This window comes from Giraffa tippelskirchi, chromosome 1, assembly GCF_054371585.1.
Source record: "Giraffa tippelskirchi isolate mGirTip1 chromosome 1, T2T-mGirTip1v1.2.pri, whole genome shotgun sequence".
NCBI classification, from domain to species: Eukaryota; Metazoa; Chordata; class Mammalia; order Artiodactyla; family Giraffidae; genus Giraffa; species Giraffa tippelskirchi.
In genome coordinates, this window is record NC_137275.1 from 190698695 (window position 1) to 190718611 (window position 19917).

At 47.4% G+C, this 19917-nt stretch overlaps 1 protein-coding gene across 3 annotated transcripts in view; it reads left to right on the top strand.

Moving 5' to 3' along the window:
- DPYSL2 (dihydropyrimidinase like 2) overlaps positions 1–19917 on the top strand; it is a 117384-nt gene that overhangs the window by 90847 nt on the left and 6620 nt on the right. For all 3 annotated transcript variants that reach the window (XM_081516792.1, XM_081516801.1, XM_081516809.1), the window contains exons 8-11: positions 2510–2630; positions 11496–11652; positions 12118–12259; positions 14534–14704. In XM_081516792.1, the coding sequence (XP_081372918.1) occupies positions 2510–2630; positions 11496–11652; positions 12118–12259; positions 14534–14704 (591 nt within the window). The remainder of the gene's footprint in view (positions 1–2509; positions 2631–11495; positions 11653–12117; positions 12260–14533; positions 14705–19917) is intronic.

Sequence of the window (19917 nt, forward strand, 5' to 3'; positions counted from 1 at the left end):
GATGGAGAAGGAAAACTCCTAACTGGCATGGTCATTGGGGTGGCTCATCTTTAAAAGCAGAAAGCATGACTCAGGTGACCGCTTAAATCCCTGATGGGTCTATAAAGAGACAAAGACAAAGTTTTATTTTTAGACATAACACTTGTCATAATACTGAAGCCAGATTTCAGTGTGCATGAGACAATTTATGTTTTCTAGTGGAGGCATACACGTGTATTGGGCTTCCCTCGTAGGTTGGTTGGTAAAAAATCTGTCTGTAATGCAGGAGAGTCGGGTTTTATCCCTGGGTCGGGAAGATCCCCTGGAGAAGGAAATGGCAACCCACTCCATTATTCTTGCCTGGAGAATCCCATGAACAGAGGAGCCTGGTGGGTACAGTCCATGGGGTCACAATATGTACATGCAGAAGGGTATGCATGAATTCTTCCATGATTCTGGGTGAAACTTGGAGAGGTGGGGTTTACATGACCTTCTCTCTCCACGACATGACCTTAACTGCCCAGCTGTGGAAGGGGAGGGGTCAGAACTCACCTGACAGTAGATGAGCCAATCCAGACAGGGCTCTGGGACCCAGATTCTCCCACCAAACTAGTCTTAACAGAAACTACTCCTCTTGGGTAGGGGCTCCCTGGAACTGGCACTTCTGCTCCATTTATTCCCTAATGAGGCTGACTGTGAGTTCTGGTTCACCCCAGGCAGTCCTGGTCCACACCCATTGCCCTGGGCAGTTATGAATAGCGCCTCTGTTCGCTTTCAGAAGAGTCTTGGGAGGGGACCGTGAATTCGGGCAGTCACCTGCACCCCTGGAAAGCATTCAGATTCTAGTGGAGTCCTGTTTGCACATCCCCTGTGTACTTTTGAGGTGACCGCAGAGGCACAAGATGTCCCTCCTTTATGTTGCCCGGGCCAGAGGCCCTTCTGTTGTAACTGGAGCCACGGAGAGCGGAGGGCAATCATTCAGCTATGCCAGGAATTAAAAACACTTGGATGTTTAATGAGCTTTTACAAGGGCTGTTTGGTTTGCCTTTGGGTCTCTAGACATCTCTCTTCACATAGTTGAAGCCCAAGAGACCAAATATGAAGGATGCTGTTCTCTTATATTAAATTAGATCACCCGTTAGCGCAGTTTACAGAACTTCAGTTCTTGGCTGAGCTCCCATAGAGACTGGTTAGCTAAGATGATTCAGTCTGGAGCTGGTCATGTCTTATGAAAAGTGGCAGCTCTTTATGGAACCAGCCTAGCTTTAACCATTATGCTGAAATGAAGTCGCTTACTTGCTCAGTGAACATTTTTGAGCACCTGCTGGGTACCAGGAGCTACCCTGGGAACTGCCTGAAGGAAGCAAAAAATTCAAGGAAGACCCAGCCCCTCGCCTGGAAGAGTTAATGGAAGTCAGTCTTTTGCCAGAATTTGGGAGGGAGCAAGAAGCTTCCTGAGGTCCTCTGTCTCATCATTGCATTTGTTCCTTCAGCTGCCCATGCTCAGCACACACTGCTGATTCCTCTGTACGATACAATAACCTAAGAACTTGTCTTACCTGATCAGGTGTTTAGTAGTAATCCCTTGGGGTCTTTGGAATATCATTCACTGAAAGTGAACAAGTGAAAGTGAAAGTCGCTCAGTCATGTCTGACTCTCTGTGATCCCATGGACTGTAGCCTGCAAGGCTTTTCTGTCCATGGAATTCTCCAGGCCAGAATATTGGAGCGCATAGCCTATCCCTTGTCCAGGGGATCTTCCCAACTCAGGGATCGAACCCAGGTCTCCTGGATTGCAGGCAGATTCTTTATTGTTTGAGCCACCCGGGAAGCCCCATCTCTTGGAGTCTTTGGAATATCATTCACTGAAGCATCAGGTTTAAAGAATCAGGTTATTGGTTAGAGCAACCCTCCCATCTCGTGTGGAAGGGCGTACCAGTCTATGGCTGGTGATGATGAGTTTGCCCATACAGAGAGGCCTTTGGTTTACACAGATCTGCCTGCTCCTGTTCCCAGAGCGCTGTGAGATTTCATTGTTCCTTGGGTGAGGCTGGCTTCATTTGTGAGCATGGGACTGAAGCCCAGCACAAAAATTCCATCACTGGATGTCTTGACTGGAGAGACCACACGCTTGGAGTGAATGCACCAAACTGGGAGCCATCAGTTTCCAGGCATGGTGGCTCTCAAACATTAGCAAGCATAAAAATCACCTAGAGTTGGTAAGACCAACCCTTCTGGGTCCTACCCCCAGAGCTACTTACCCTTTGGATATGGGGCAAGGGCCTGAGATTCATGAAAAACTGCATTCCTTTACAGACTCCAGGTGGCTGCTTATCACACTTAAAACCATCCACGAGGATCAGTTGAGCAAGTCACTGCCCTCACCCTCGGTGCCACTCAGGGTAGAGCCCTGAGCACACATCGATTTCTGGTTCACTGTAGCCCCTCCCTGTGGGTGGGGGTGTAGAGATGAGCTCAGGGAACTGACCGAACAGCGGACACAGTTCTCACACTGGGATGCTCTTCTGCAGGTCGAGGCTGAAGCCGTGAACCGTTCCATCACCATCGCCAACCAGACCAACTGCCCCCTGTACATCACCAAGGTGATGAGCAAGAGCGCAGCGGAAGTCATTGCCCAGGCCCGGAAAAAGGGTAGGTGTTGCCCGTGGTCTCACTGTGCAAGCACAGGTTCTGGAGGGGTCGTAGGTGGAGGCAAGGACTGCTTTTCCACTTCCTCCTGCCAAGTGGGTCGCTGTGCTCTCATCATTTTGCAGCATTAACCTAATTACATCTGGGTGCGGCGGGCAGCTCCTGTTTCTTGCTCTGTTCCGGGGCTGCAGCCGTGTTGGTATCTATTTAAAGCTGCGCATAGCGCAGGGTGGGCGGGCCACACGCTCTGCCTCCTGCCCTCACTTCTGTAGAAGAGTTGGATTTAATTTAATTTGATGCAGTCTAAATAAACCAGGCACATACACAGATGACGTCAGTTTCCATCTGCCACAGAATCCTGGGGAACCTTCCATTGCAAAATGCGGTTCCCCTCTGTGGCTGGGAGTGATTTCCGCTGGCGTGTGTAAGAGAGGCTTGTGGGGGCGTGGTTCTGCCCCACACCCCGGCTTCCCTCCCCCCACCCCACCATCATATCCTGTTCTCCTGGTGCCCCAGTGGCGCCCTGTAGATGGTGGCGATATATTCTGGGCTGAGGCTGGCTCTTATTCCCAGCGGGAAGGTTCTTGAAAACTAATCTACTAAGTACTGTTCCAGGGGATGTGCCCTGATCACCTTATGAATTGCATTCATCCATTATGAATGCAACACAGCCCTACTGTAGCTACCTTGACTATGAGTTCGGGTAATCACACCACCGTGGTCTCTGCTTGGGAGTGTAGCTCAGTATACAGAAAGGGAGACTGATTCTGTTTGGTGGACTTGAGTTGGATCTTGGCTGGACCTGGACAAGAGTATCATAGAAGGATCTTCCCTCCCTCCCTCCTTTCTTCCTTCTCTCCCTCCATTATATTTCCCAACCCTATTGTCTCTGCATTTCTCCATCTCTGTCTCCATTTCTCTCTCTCTCTTGACTTTCTTCTGGCTTTCTCCTGGTCTCTGCATTACTTTATTGGTCTCTCTGTCTCTCTCTCTCATTCTTTTTTGATTTCTTTACTTCTCTCCATGTGTCTTTTTTTCCTCCATTAGCAAGGGAGCCGTCTGATTTGTTTTCTGGTTCTCAGTGGGATGTGATCCACATGGATCAGGAGGATTTTTTTTTCATTGGTGCGTGAGTTGGTGCAAGACTTAGAACAGATTGCTCAATGACCACTGAGTCAGCTTGTCCCAAGAGCTGATGGCTTCTAGATGGCCCCAGAATGAATTCCTGGCCCCTGTCCTCTGGAGCTCCCTTGGGGTCTTGGTCCTCAGGCGCTGCATGAAATGGTTGCTGCATTTACCAGTGTTTCAGAAACGTGCCCTCTCCTGGCAGTTAGAAGGAACTTCCTTTTTGCAATGGAACATTCTCTGGTGGCTGAGTTGGTAAAGTATCTGCCTGCAATGCAGGAGACCACCTGCAATACAGGAGACCCAGTTTTGATCCCTGGGTGTGGAAGATTTCCTGGAGAAGGAAATGGCAACCCACTCCAGTATTCTTGCCTGGGAAATCCCATGGACAGAGGAGCCTGGTGGGCTACAGTCCCTGGGGTTACAAAGAGTCGGACATGACTTAGTGATTAAACCATCACCACCACTATTCACTTACTTAGAATCAGCATTGAATTGTGTTTCTAGGAGACTTGGATGAATACTGCTGGTGACCCTCTCTCATCAGGGCCCTTTATCACCCAGGCATACATCTGCAATGTGGGATTCAGCCTCAGCACCCAGCGCTATTCACAGTATAGCAATACTGCTTCCATGTAGAGGGGAGACAGCTGGCACTGTGTCTGAAAAGGAGAAGCTGGGCACAGCTTGTTAGTAACCATACCATACCCAGATGAAAATAAGAAACAGAAAGTTAAGCAAACATTTTAATATAGTTTCAATATAATTAAGCATTCAGTTTAGCAGAATTTAAACACTGCAGCCATGTTTTCCAGTTCCAACTCTCACTTGTCAGAATTGCAAGACTGCAGCTCAGTCTGGGGCAGGTGGCCCTGGTCCTGCTGTGGGGCTGCAGAGCTCTGGGCTCGGGGCCTGTCCTGCCAGCAGGGCTGCAGCTCCTTCTTTCTGTGTCTCACCTCTTCCATTTGAAGCTGGAGTGTGTTATTAGAGTCCAGGCCCCCTCTGATACTCTGACTCAGCGCCCCAGGATGTCCCTGTGTTTTCCTTATGATCTAGAACCTGCTTGTGTGTTGGGGTCTGAGCACCAAGAAGGGACTTCAGTCTCTTCATTCAGAACCTTCAGGGTGAGTCCAACTGTGCTTGCTTGTGGTTCCCAGGGTGGCTCTTGCATTCAACAGCTCTTGCCCCATAGACCTTGAAAGCCTTTGCTTTAGATGAACTTGAGCTGCCAGAAAGGAATTTCTGGTGCATCCTAGTGTTAATTAGCAAGAAGGAGAAATCCTAGCCTGCTTGTAGGCTCTTTCCATCTTCTGGGAACTTCATAATTACTTTGTGGGAGGCGCTGGGGCAGGAATTTCTATACTTGCTTTACTCTACAGCTGAGTAAACTGGAGCTCAGAGCTGCTGAAATGTGGAATTGGGCTTCGATCATCTGCATCTGACCTTATGCCATGAAGGTCCCCACTAATGTCTGACTCACCTTCATGTTTTGAGATTATTTTAATATGGGAGATGCTGTGGCTATCTCCTTGATATCTGTTGGTGTTTAGTTCCTTAACAAACTGGGTAGAAACTGGAGTCTAACACTCGGCAAAGTCATGGAGAATGTGGAAGCCAGGATTCCCCAGTGACCAAGAAGAAAATCAGTATAAAGCTGCATTGAACGTTAGTGCTCTGGGATCAGCATCCTGTCCTGAGAAAACTCCCAGCTCCACTAGGCATTAGCTTGTGATGCTGGGCAGATAACTTACCATCTTTTGGTCCCATTTTCCGATCTAAATGGGGAGGATAGTAACAGTGATTATCTCCTAAGGCAAGGATGATGCTTAAATGAGATGATGCACACAAGGACTATATAGTAACTGTACCTAATACTATGATGATTGAAGAGTGAGCATGTGTTAGTTGCTCAGTCGTGTCTGACTCTTTGCAACCCCATGGAGTGTAGCTCACCAGGCTCCTCTGTCCTTGGGATGATCCAGGCAAGAATACTGGAGTGGGTTGCCAGCCCTCCTTCAGGGGATCTTCCTGACCCAGGGATTGATCCTGGGTCTCCTGCATTGCAAGTGGATTCTTTACCGTCTGAGCTACCAGGGAAGCCCAAGATGGAGCCTAAGTGAGGACTGTTTTCAGGGGATGCTTGACTGGCCACAACTTCATGTAGGCTTCCTACAGAGCTAGTGTCGCTCATGTTGCCTCCTTCATCCTGTGTCATTCAGCAGGACAGCATCTCACCAACTCCAGTCTGCAAACAAGGAAATGAAGGAAGACACAGCCAGCACCAGAATACCTTGGGCAGTTTTCACCCTTCCAGAGAACTTAGACCCTGGTCAATTTCAAAGGCTGATGTCACAGAAGGGACACCAAAATGTGAAAATGGACTATCTTTCCCCAGATCATCCTGCCTGTAGGAAGTAGAACCCTTAGATCTAGACTCTGGGCCGGTTCTCTTTTCATGAAGAATCCATTGTAAGAATTTCTCTCGAATAGGCTCCCTCTGACTGCATTTTGTCCACGTGTGGACTTGGGCATGGTGCCGGTGCCTTCTGTGTGTGAGTGGTGGCACGTGGGCAGTGCCCAGTGACCTCACCTGAGCTGCATCCCTCCCCCACCCCCAAACCCAGATGCAGAAATGTTCACAACCCAAACTTGAGACAAGACTTCCTGTGCCCTGAGGTTCAGTAGGAATGGCGGGGGTGTAATGAGAAGCACATGATCAGGGGCTCTGCGAGGACCATCCCAGCTTGGGGATGAATCCTTTGTGTTAAGTTAATGCACAGCCTAGTAATCTTGAACCCAGAGAGTGCCCCATTGGTTGGGCTGTGAATGAATCTCACCAAAATTTGTGTAAGGCAGGGCTCTGGAGAAACAGAACCAATTTCTCCCTCCCTCTCTCTCTCTCTCTCACTCTTTCTCTCTCTCTCTCTCACATACACACACACACACACAGATTTTAAAGAATTGGCTCATGCAGTGTGGGCACTGGGAAGCAAGTCTGCAGGTAGGCTGGTTGGTTGGAGATTCAGGAAAGCATTGATGTTGCGATGGGAAGTCGTCTGGAGGCAGAATTCCTCCCCCATCAATGCTCTCATCTCAATAGCAGATGCTTGCAAATTGGGAATTCAATTCAGCCACTTGCAGGGTGAGACCCTGGGTTCAGTTTTCAGTCGGTTTGGCTTTGAGGCTGCTGGACATGAGGATCTCTTTTGGGGTAGATGTAGAAACTTTTGGTTCACTTTTGGGTCCCTTGAGCTGGGAATTTGAATCCCTGAGTCATCCTTGTCTTTCCTCACTTTGTCCAGTGTAATTAGGAACAACCAGCTAATACTGGTATACTCAGATTGACAAAAACGTTCTAAGGTATCAAATACACAGTCACCCAGAACTTTGCCTCTTTTAAGCACTTGATGTGGTATTTTGTGCATTTCTTTTGCCTCATCATCCCGTGCCAGCGCTCTCTTATAACTACTGAAGTGGAGTCATCAGTACCTTAAATCAGATTAGAGAACCAATTCCAGAAACCCCAGGACCCATCCAGAAAACTTTTAAGATTCTGTTCCTTTAGAATTACTCTCAGTACCAAAATCTGACAGGGTTATCCATGGACAGGGGCTGGGGTGTTGAATTCTGGCCTGGGGTCTCTGAGAAGAGAGAGAGAGTGGTGTGTGTGTGTATGTTTCAGTTCAGTTCAGTTGCACAGTCGTGTCTGACTCTTTGCGGCCCCATGGACTGGAGCATACCAGGCTTCCCTGTCCATCACCAACTCCCGGAGCTTGTATATGTTTGGGTAGGGTTTTTTTTTTTTTTAGTATTTTGGGGTTTTTTTGGTTTGTTTTTGGCTGCGCTGCGTGGCATGAGGGATCGTAGTTATCAGACCAGTGATGGAACCTGTGTCCCCTGCAGTGAAGAGTGGAGCCCTAATCACTGGACCACCAGGGAATTCCCAGTGTTTATATAGTTTTTCACTGTGCTTTTAAGGCTGTGTTTTGAAATACATACGTTTTTCCATTGTTTCTCTCTGGATTTGTCCTCCTGCTTCTTGTTCGTGGGAAATGACTAACCATCCGGGCGGGAGCTGTCAAACATCTCTGACCCCCAGCCTGCCTTTATTCTCCATGAATGCCCTCAGGCCGTTGTGAATAAACAGCACCCCAGCCCTCCTGTTCCCGGCTATCCTAGGGAGCCTGCCAAAGGCTGGCCCGGGGTCATCTCCTTCAGTTTAGATTTTCCCCAGAGAACAAAAGCATGAAGGTCTAACTTGCCGCCAAGAAAACATCAGCAGTATATTTGGAAGCGTGTAGAAAGGCCAGTGAAGCCTAGTTTGTGGTTTATTATTATTAGTGGTAATTATTTCCGGCATGCAGTGCAGTGGTGTCTGTGGCCTGGCTGGGGTCTGGAAGTCCATCCGTGGTTGTCTCAGGTACAGTGTTCATAAAATGGGCAGAGGTAGAGGCCTCCCATGGGGTGATGTAACTCCTGCTCTGTCTTCGGGGGCTAAAGAGGAGAAAACCCAAAAGCAGCAAGGACTTCTGAATCCCTGAACAGGGCAAAGCAGGAATGAGGTGCAAAGATGCCTTCCTCCTTCTCTAACTTCCCCATCTTCACTTGGCCTTGGCCCAAGAGTCCTGGCTCAGCCTCAGGTTCTAAGGAGGCAGATCCGGTCAGCCATGGCCTTGAAACTCCGACCCAGTTCTGGGTTTTGCAGAAGCTGAAGGCCGAGTTCATTCCCTTGTGTCAAGCTGTGTGGCCTGTGCATAGACAGGATAGGCCTCAGCTCCTTCACCAGCTCCCCCATCCCCACCCGAGTTGTGTTTTGTGGAGTGAGATGAAGGCTGAGGTCAAGGGCACTCACACTTGCAGGATGCATTCCGGGAACCGGCCCCTCCTGGTCCTCAGGTTTCCAAAGGCAGGACTGAAGTGCAGATCAAGGAGAGGATGAACAATAGTGAGTTACAGGAAGATCAGGAAACCGTTGATGCTCGTCCAAGGATTTCCAAAGACCGGCAGCTCTCTTTTTCTCCAAGCAGTTCTGTCTCTTGATTAGTTTCAGGTTGACAAAGCCAGGAAACCGTTTTTTCTTTTTTAAATTAATTAAACATTTTAATTTAATTTTTAAATTAATTAAACATTTTAATTTTAAAATTAATTAAAAAATTTTAATCTTAACTGAATTTTTAAAATTAATTAAAATTGTGGCATGTGGGATTTTTTAGTTGAGGCATGCAAGCTCTTAGTTGCAGCATGTGGGATCTAATTCCCTGACCAGGGATAGAACCCAGGCCCCCTGCACTGGAAGCGCAGAGTCTTAGCCACTGGACCACCAGGGAAGTCCTCAGAAACCTGTAAGGTTACAGATTTTCTGTTTTCCTAGGGTCTCACCCAGACCTCACCTTTATGCTCAGATAAGAGAAGGGGGTAACAGAGGAAGAGATGGTTAGATAGCATCACCAACTCAATGGACATGAATTTGATCAAACTCTGGGAGATGGTGAAGGACAGAGGAGCCTGGCGTCCTTCAGTTCATGGGGTCGCAAAGAGTCAGACAGGACCGAGCAACTAAACAGCAACAAGAGCCAGTGGAACCTCTAGACCTGGGTGGGTCGGAAGGGCCACCCTCAGCTCAGCCACTTCTGCTGATGCTTGAACCAAAAACCGTGGCCTGTGGGGCCGTGGGGGCCTGCCTGGCATTTGGATTTCATACACGTCCCTTACGGCAGCCAGGGCCTTCTCGGGATGCAGGTTTTTCTGCTCTGGGATGAGCTGAAACAGGCTGTGCACCTGCCCAGCGGCTCCTTGGACTCCATCCTGCCTGCCTGGGAATCTCTGAGTAGGTCAGGAATGCTGGGGACCTTCCAGGTGATTCTGAGCATTGGCCCCCCTCTTCCTGGGGGCTTCCTTTAGGGTAAGGCTGTCCCCACGTTCTGGGGCCCTCCTTCCTGCTTGAGGATTGCCACTGACTTCCTCAAGTGAGCTGCCTGCCAGGCCTCTAACACTCCCCAAAGGAACAGAGTGTTCTTTGTGAGATTCCTGAGTCTGGGGTGGGGGGTGGGAGGGATGGGGGCAGCTCCCGGAGCCAACTCGCAAGGCAGCCACTGTCCCAGAGTGGGTGTTGTGCTGCGTTATCAAGAGATAAGGCCTTGGAAGAGGCCGAGCAGAGGAAAGGAGACACATCCCAGACTGAGAATTTGGGCTGTTTGGGCTTGAGGGCCCTGGGATTGGAGAAAAGGGCCGGGTTGGCAGGACCACTGTGGGGGTGCGGGAGCCCCACAGTGGGAGGAGATGGAAGAGGTGAATTCCTGGTGGTGGTGGGGCTGGTCTGAGATCAAATTCCAGCTCGGATCCCTTGACTTAATAAAATATCACACCCTTCAGTCAGTTCAACACACAGTTATTGAGTGCAGAGTCATTTTCCTCAGGGTGTCTCCATCAAGTAGAAAAGTAAAAAAAATCTTATTTAAAAAAATGAATTGGTGTACAGTTGATTTACTGTGTTGTGTTAGTTTCAGGTGTTCAGCAAAGTGATTCAGTTAAACATATACATTCATTCATTTTCAGATTCTTTTCCCATATAGGTTATTATAGAATATTGAGTAGAGTTCACTATGATACACAGTAGATCCTTGTTGGTTATCTATTTTTATATGTAGTAGAGTGTACATGTTAGTCCCAATCTCTCAATTTATCCCTCTCCCCCCTACATGTTTCCCCTTTGGTAACCATAGGCTTGTTTTTGAGATCTGTGAGTCTGTTTTGTAAATAGCTTCATTTGTGTCATTTTTAAAACATTAGATTCTAATGTTTTAAAATCTAAAAGATTAGATTTTAAAACATTAGATATGAGTGATATCATATGATATTTGTGTGAAAAATCGAAAAATTTAAAACTGAGTGCTTATTGGATTATTGGAGTGGAGGATGGGATTGATTTTTTGGACAGTGTTAAAAGAGAGACCAGCTTTGTTGTAAGGCCAGGTAAGGAAGGCAATGAGATGCTTCAGTGAGAAGTTCACTTCTATCCTTGAAGGCAGAAGGATCCCTTCAGAGGTCTTTATGTAAGAGAATGGCCCATGAAGATTATGTTTTAGGAAGATCACTTTGGAAGTGCCATGGAGAACGGATGCGGAGGCAGGGGAAAGCAGAAATCAATCTGAACTCTGACTGGGAGGTTCTATTGGAGGGTGCATGCTGCATGCTAAATCGCTTCAGTCGTGTCTGATGTTTTGTGACCCCTTGGACTGTAGCCCACCAGGCTCTTCTGTCCATGGGATTCTCCAGGCAGATACTGGAGTGGGTTGCCATTTCCTCCTCCAGGGGATCTTCCTGACCCAGGGATCGAACCTGTGTCTCTTATGTCTCCTTCATTGGCAGGCGGGTTTTTTGCCGCTAGCGCCATCAAAAGAATAGATACATGTATATGTATAACTGAATCACTTTGCTGTACACCTGAAACTAACACAACACAGTAAATCAATTATATTCCAATATAAAATAAAAATTAAAAAAAGTAAAGAAGAGCAGGGGCCAAAGGTGAAATCTTAAGGAGCACTTATTGTATTGGTGACTGCATGGCTGGGGTATTTGACTTCCCCAGACACCAGTTTCCTCAGCTCTGAGACAGGCTGGCTCCTCCTTTGCAGGGGTGCTGAACCTGTGGCGTGCTGCTGGGGATGCAGTGACTCCCGGCAGTGGTGGCTCCCTCCCTCCCTCTCTGTGTCGGGCTCAGCTCTGCCTTCTCTTTGTCAGGAACCGTGGTGTACGGCGAGCCCATCACTGCCAGCTTGGGGACCGATGGCTCTCACTACTGGAGCAAGAACTGGGCCAAGGCTGCTGCTTTTGTCACCTCCCCACCCCTGAGCCCCGACCCGACCACTCCAGACTTTCTGAACTCCTTGCTGTCATGGTGAGTGTCAGCGACTTGTTCCCATCTCCTGTTCTTGGTCTTTCCTCGGACCAGGCTGACCCAGTGGGTTCCAATATGGCTGGCAAAAGCCAGCTTGCCAACAGAAACCTTGTCCTCCAAACTCGGATTGCTGGATGGGAGCAGGGGGTTAGCATCTTGATACTTTTAGGGGGGGTCTGGGTTAAAACCAGGGCCATTTTGAAAGTCAACCAAAGGGGATGAATGAGGTAGTGAAAGGGTTTCACTGTGTGTCGTGTCATTCATAAGACACCTCGTGAAAGAGACTTAGAGACACAGCATTTAATGAAGCTTTAGTGTCAGGCCATACCTTTCTGAATTTCCTGTCTCCTGGGGGGAGGATGACTGTTTTAAAAACCTTCAGTGGCCAGACACATGAAAAAAATGTATTCAAGGGTGATCTGAGGTAAAGATGAGTAAAAAGCCGGTGCTGTGTGTTCCTTGTAGTGGAGATCTCCAGGTGACCGGCAGTGCTCACTGTACCTTCAACACAGCCCAGAAGGCCGTTGGAAAGGACAACTTCACCCTGATCCCTGAGGGCACCAATGGCACGGAAGAGCGGATGTCTGTCATCTGGGATAAGGCTGTGGTAAGGGGTGGTGGTCTCATGGTGGTGGTCTCTGAGTGGTAGGATAAGGCTGTGATAAGGAGTGGTGGTCTCACCGCGGTGGTCTCTGAGCAGTGAGCAGAGCTCAGCTTTCTTCTGCCTCCCCATCCGAGGGCCCTGGGTCTCATGCGAGCCTTGAAATGACAGTTGAGAAAATTCTAGAAACCAGTATTTGTGTGATAATATTAGGTTTGGAAGACTAAGAGCACTCCTCATAGGTTATTTCTTTTTAAATACCCATATGTATTTGTCACTATTATTATCTGTGGACCAGGAGAGACTGGGAAAAAAAACATGACGGTCTTTAAAATATGACTCTTGTGATCAATCAAGGGAAAGCTTCCTTCACACCCTGGTGACTTAATCTCCTGCTCTTGGAAATAGACTCAGTTTCCTTAAAATGGTCTTTTGGACTCTCTGGGTTTAACATTTATCCTCACTATAGGCTTTTGACAGGCCTGCTTTGAACATACCTTGACCTTTGAGGAATCTTTGGGGCTTTTTATTTTTAATGTCTTAAAATGTAACAACTTTAGGTTTTCTGTTTCTTATGGAATTTTTTCAGTTATGTAAACTATATATATCCTTATTCCGAAAAGAATAAAGAAGTAAGTAAAACTCACTCATGACATCATGTTTCAAATCCAACTACACTGAACATTTTGGTGAATGTCTTTCATTTTTTGCTAGTGAGAGAGCGCGCATGTGCGTAAATGATGTGTGTATGAGTGAATGTGTAACACAGGCATCATATAAACTATTTTGTAGCCTATCTTTTACAATTAATGTAGTATAAAAATTCTGAACACCTTTCAACATACTTGAAAAACTTGGTTTTCAATAGCTAACTCTTCCTTCTTGATGCTGAACTATAATTCATTTGTAATTCTTTGGTTGACCATTTAGGTTATTTCTGATTTTACTTCTGGGATGAACACCCTCGTAGATACATCCTTGGACACATCTTTAGTGATGCTTATAGGAGAAGCTTTTATAAGTGGTATTTTTGGGTCAAAGGGTATGCATATTTTTAAGGCTGTTGATATCTCTTGTCAGAGTTCCTTCCAGAAAGATCACACCAAAATTGTGTGCTGCCAGCGGTAGATGGCATTCCCTAGTTCCTCCTACCAGGTCCAGATCAGGGTTATCGTCAAAAAACCCAAAGCATCACCAATTTTATTGTGAATTTCGTCTCATTGTTTTACATTGAATCTCTTCAGTTACTGATTAAAATGTATATTACTTTCATATGCTTTCAGACATTTTTATTTTTTTCTCCCTTAAAACCCACTCATTTCCTTTGCCCATTTTTCTATTGGATTTAGAGTGGGTTTTCTAACAGAGAAATCATCTCTTCAAATCCCACATTTAAAGGGACACGAAGTACACATGGTAGAAATGAGAAAGTTGGGGGAAGGACGTGTAGGGAGTGTGATTGACATCCAGAGTTTGCCGCAAGGATGGGGCACTGAGACTTCTAGGTTGGCTGGACTAGGAGCTGAGGTCTGTGCCTGTATCTTTGGAAAGAACAACCATTCACAGCAAATCATGTTTCCTAGAGAGGCATTGAGGCCCCTTCAGCTTTATTTTTTAAAAATACTTTTTACTTTGAAATAAGTATACTTTCAGAGGATTTTGCAAAGACAGGATGGACAGAAAGGTCCTGTGTCCCCTTCACCTGCTAACAGTTACGTCTCATGTATATTTGGAGTGTGGTTTCCAGACCTGGAGAAGGACAGTGGTGTGGTGCACGTGTCTAGTTCTGTGTCATTTTGTCGTGTGTAGATTCATGTACCCCTCACTGCCATCAAGACAGAGGTGTCCTCCATCATCACAAAGACCCCCATGCTACTGCCCCTTTATAGTTGCACCCACCCCTAACCTGCGGAGGGATCTCCATCTCACCCCTGGTGTGTCCATCTCTATAGCTTGGTTATTTTGAGAATGTTCTATAAATGAAGTCATACAGTATGTGACCTTTGGAGACCGTTTTTTTTGGCCCTGTCAGGGGATGTGGGATCTTAGTTCTCTGACCAGGGATCAGACCCATGCCCTCTGCAGTGGAAGTGCAAAGTTCCAACCACTAGACGACCATGGAAGGCCCTGGAGATTATTTTTTTTCCACTCAGCATAATGCCCTTAATATCTTAGTTATGTGTATCCAAAGCGTCTCTTTTTATTGCTAAGTAGCCTTCTTCCACCCTTCAACTTTTTAACTTGCTTTTCTTACACATGTGTGTGTATTGTCCTCCTCAGGTCACTGGGAAGATGGACGAGAACCAGTTTGTGGCTGTGACCAGCACCAATGCTGCCAAAGTCTTCAACCTGTACCCCCGGAAGGGCCGCATTGCTGTGGGATCCGATGCTGACTTGGTCATCTGGGACCCTGACAGCGTGAAGACCATCTCTGCCAAGACCCACAACAGCGTAAGCCCTGTTCACGGCGTGGACCCCATCCAGACCAGTAACAGTCTCAGAGAAGGACAGAGGCAGGGACAGTCACCAGGATTTATGAAAAGAACTCGCTGTGATCAGAAGAAACTTTCCCCCAGGATATGTTATAACTTGCAATTTGCTGAGAGAAAAATAGCTCTTTCCTTCTCTTTAGTGAGGTCAACATGACTGTTAATCTTATCATCACTTTGGAGTACAGTGGCCTATCTATGGCTAGAAAGTCTCTGTCTCTAGACCTTCAGAGCCTCTAGCATCATGCCTGGACCTCAGAAGCTTCTAGAAGTCAGGCAGCATTCCATTTTAATAGTTCGGTGCATCATCTCTCCTGACATCCCCTGGTGCAAGGGATTCAAATAAAACATTCAAATGTCCACTCCCGAGATGCCCACTGGGCACTTTCATTCTTTGAGGCCACTGCTTTCTCATTGTCAGTGTGGCCATACAGAAGCCTAAAAGGCAGATGCTCTTATGTCCTAAAAGCATGAATTGATTTGGAAGAAATAGAAGAAATACCCTGAAAGTCGTTCTGATCAGGATTTTAGGATCTGAAGTTTTGGGGTATCTCTTTTCCCTTGGTCTAGATGGCAGAGCTTGGGGGTGCCCTGTCTTGGTAATAGGACCCTGGGGAGGTGACTTCACATCACGTCTTGAGCTTATTGGCTGAGAAGAGGGATTTTGACGAGGCCCCTGAGTGTCCTGTGATTCTGTGAAGTCAGCGGGCATTAGATGGAGATGTAGATACCATTGGTTCTTCATAAAAAAAAAATCGTGTGTGTGTCTGTATAATATAGAAACTGCAAAAGGGAGAACTTCAGAAAAGAAACAGGTATAGGACAGAGTTTTTCATGTCAGAAACCTCTATGACTTTTTCTTTGGCTGAGCATTGCAGCTTATAAGATCTTCATTCCCTGACAGGGATTGAACGCCAGATCCTCAGCAGTGAGTCCTAACCAGCAGTGAGTCCTAACCAGCAGTGAGTCCTGGACCACCAGGGAATTGCCCTGTATGACTCTTACAGTGAATTCTTAGTGAGTGAAGAGGCTTTTTGAGATAAACTTCTAAACTGAAAGCTGGCTCAGTAAGGAATCTGACTCTAGGTTGCTCACTCCAGGTGTCCTGGGCCAGCACGTATGGACGCCTCCTCCAAGTGCCAGCTCAGGGTGGGCTTCTGTCATTTCTCCAGGACACTGCTGGACTCTTAGCTAAATCCTGATCCTCTTTCCTATGTGGGCAGAGGGGCTTAGGCTGTACAGGCACGGTGGGTGCTGGGTGGATGGGTGCCTTTAAGGAAGTCTGCTCAGCTCTCAGTATTAATGGTGGATTTTCCCTTCTTCCCCACTGGCTGGCTTAGCTCCACAGCAGAGCCTGACAGCGGCCCCTACTGGTGACTTAGGTCACGACCTCCCGGGGGCCCATCATTGGCTTTATCGTCAGGGGTCCTAGGGTCCAAAAGGAGAAGGGGGCAGCAGAGGATGAGGCAGTTAGATAGCATCACTGACTTACTGGACATGAGTCTGAGCAAACTCCGGGAGATAGTGAAGGACAGGAAAGCCTGGCATGCTGCAGTCCATGAGGTCTCAAAGAGGCGGACACGACAGAGCGACTAAACAACGACAACAACAACCTAGGGTCCTGCCTTGTGAACCTACCTCTTCTTATGCCTTCAGCATCACAGCTCCGTTTACCCTTTCATTTGGCCTTCTCAATAAAGGGATGGTATTATTATCTCAATCGGGAAGATAAATAAAACGGAGGCTTAGAGAGCTTAAGTGACCAGTCTAACGTTACATAGCTATTTTGCGGTGGAGCTAGAATTAGAACCCAAAATTGTCCAGGGCTTTTCCCTGCCAGACTGTGTGCGCAGCCTCTTGGTCAGGGTCAGAGGGAGAAAAATGTTTCTCCCTTACAGAGTCCCCTTCCCAGAGGTAATGGAGAGAGCAGACTGAACTCACCATGTAAGCTGCAGATGACCTAACTAGAGCGTCTGCATGGGCAGCTGTTAACCCGGCAGAAGAGAGGATGTAGAGGAGTGATGATTCAAGAAGACAGATTCTGCCCTCCAGACATTGAACAGCAATGCCCTGCCTTTACCTCCAGGCAGTCCTGGAGATCATGACTTCTAATAGTGCCTCTCGCTCATCCAAACCTCTTTGAAAGAGCCGGCACTAAGCATGTTTGTGCAACACTAATTATCTAGGAGAACACTAGCAGGAGGCTTTCCCCATGTAATACAGTATTTCCTACCACGGGGCTAATTAGCTTTAATTTGGAGTATTTAGCTAACTCTTGTTGACAGCCCTGTTGCTACTAAGCCTCTGCTTGGATTTGCCCGGCATCCAGCCAGATGAGTCATTTTAGGAAGCACGTGTGGGTGGAAGTTATAAGGTTCTATACCTGGTAAGTGATGAGGTCTCGCTGCCTGCTTGACAGAGTATGTGTGTGTGTTAGTCGCTCAAGTCGTGTCCTACTCTTTGCAATCCATGGACTGTAGCCCACCAGACTCCTCTGTCCATGGGGTTCTCCAGTCAAGAATACTGGATGGGCAGCCATTCCCTTCTCCAGGGGACCTTTCTGACCCGTGGATCGAACCTGGGTCTCAGCATTGCAGGCAAAGTTTTACCACCTGAGCCACCGGGGAAACCCTTGACAGAGTATAGGCTCTGAACACCCCAAATTGTGACTGACCATTGAACTTGTTAATTTTAAGTCACTTAGAGCCATAGGACTTGTTCTTCCACATCTTTTAAAAATGGGAGGGGGGTGACCCATAAATCTTCTGGGTGCTGAGATCCATCTTTTTTTTTTTTTGATGTGGACCATTTTTAAAGTCTTTATTGACTATTACAATATCATTTCTGTTTCATGTTTTGTTTTTTTGGCCACGAGGCATATAGGATCTTAGCTTTCCAATACAGGGATTGAACCCGCACCCCACCCTGCATTGGAAGGCGAAGTCCCAACCACTGGACTATCAGTGAAGTCCCATGAGCTCAGTCATTGTTAGGCAACTAAACTCAACATGTGCATCTCAGGATGTCTTTGCAGTCTTGTTGGGAAAGTGCAATAAAGAACCAGACAGTGAATGAGGGATTTTCTAAATGCCTACATAATGCTGAGCAGTGGGCTAGATGCTTTTGTTCCTTTTATTTCTTGTGATCCTAGCATCATTCCTGTAAAGTGGGCTCTGTCCCCTTAGAGATGAGGCAGCTGAGTCTCAGAGAGGTGTGAGGGATTTGTCCAAAGTCATACAGCTGGCAAATGGCAGACCTGGGATGTGGACCCCAGGGCTGATGGCACCATGGCCAGGGTTGTCTCTGTGACTACAAGAGGGCATGAGAGGAGCTTGTCAGAGTATAGACAGTTAACTGTGGAGGGACATGAAAGAGCTGGGACTTGATTCAGCCCTTGAAGGATAACCCTCTTGAAGGCCCTTTCAGAGCAGACAGAATTCTTTCCCATATGATGCTTCCTGTGTTGTCATCTCTACATGAGCCTTGTGAAGGAGGCAGGTGAAGAAACTGAAGGTCTGAGGCAAGATTAAAGCCCGGAGTCATACAACTCCTAGATTTCAAACAGATCTAAGGTGCCACCAATTTTAAGATACTCTGTTTAGGTACTGCTGTGAAAGAAAACATGTCCAGAAGGAGGAGTCTAACAGGATACTGCTCTAAAATTAAATTCTCTGTTGCCAAGGGCCAGCTTGTGCTGAGCATGGGATACATGAGAGCTGGGTCTGCCAGGTACAGAAGGGCTGGCAAAGAATCTTGCCTTTCTTGATACTGGCTTTTGGTGCAGAGGGCAAAACTGGCTTCTTGGAGAATCTGAACTGAAAGCTGGGGCTTATGCAAGCTGTGTCCAGTAGTGGTCCAGAAAAAACCTGAGGGTAAGATTTTCCTGTAACATTTTACAGGTTTGGGAACCCCCCCCGGCCAGTGGGAAAAGCTGACTCCAGGCCCCTGGAAGGGCTCAGTTTAGCCTAGGCTGACATTGACTGGGCAGCTCCATGTGCTGTGAGATACAGGCTCATTTCAGGGACCAGTGTCTTAGAACCGATGAAGGGCTTGGGGGCACACACTGTGGTCCTGGGAATCCATGTGCAGAGTCACCTTCCTTCCCCCAGGTGCCTCTTCCTCTTATTCCTCCAGGAGCTTTCACGTTACTCCTTTGAGTCTCAGAGCAGGGCTGTTTCTTTGCTGTTCTCAGTCAACCCCACGGGCCCAGTGTGAGCTGATGATCCAGCCTGGGGCTTCTCCATGCTCACCAGCCCCTGCACTAAGCAGGCGATGTTGCCTTGAATGGGAGTGCATCAGCTCTGTTCACAGACTGACTCTTCAGTGCTGATAACCTGGTCCAAATCTCCTCAGAAGCCCAGCTGCTTTTTATGGATGGAAACTGTTGTTAGCTGCTCAGTCGTGTCCCACTCTTTGCAACCCCACAGATTTAGCCTGCCAGGCTCCTCTGTCCATGGGATTTCCCAGGCAAGAATACTGGAGTGGGTTGCCATGGAGCTGCCTGTTAATTCTCCAGGTCCAGGCAGCTGTACCTGTGAGCAAGGCAGGCGTCTGGAATCTGGAGAAGGAGCAGTGGGTGAGCTGAGGCTGTGGGTGGGGCTGTGACACGTGGAGCTTTTACTGTTATCGCAGCAACAAACTCACTCAGAGACCCCAGATATTTTCCAAGAGGGCACACAGACACATCCCCCTTTCACCATGAAAGGCTTGGAACTAAAAGGATGGCTGCCTTGTTGGGAAATTAAACCTCAAGCATTTTATCGACGGCGTGTCTCTGGAGTTACCACAGTCCTTTCATTTAGCAACTTCAGTTTAACCACATCGCTAACTGATTGGAAAACCAAGCGAACCAGTGGGAAAACCAACTCGTGGATGGCTCATTTCAAGATTAAATTTAGAACTTGGTCAGAGAAGGCTTCTTGGGGTTTTAACCTGATTGGAGCCTGAGTTAGTGAGAGCAAAGTCACCGCTTATACGAGGAATCATTTTCTTATATTCGTGTGGCATTTACAACCCCCCTCTGCTTTTCTATATAAATTTTCTCTTCCGTGATTTTTACCCCTCAGTTTTTTGTGTGTGTGCTGAAACTCAGACAGAATTTAGACCTAGTGATGAAGTTCTGGTGAGTGGTCAGTTAGGAGAGGGACCACATCTCTGGGCTCTTCTTTCTTCTGA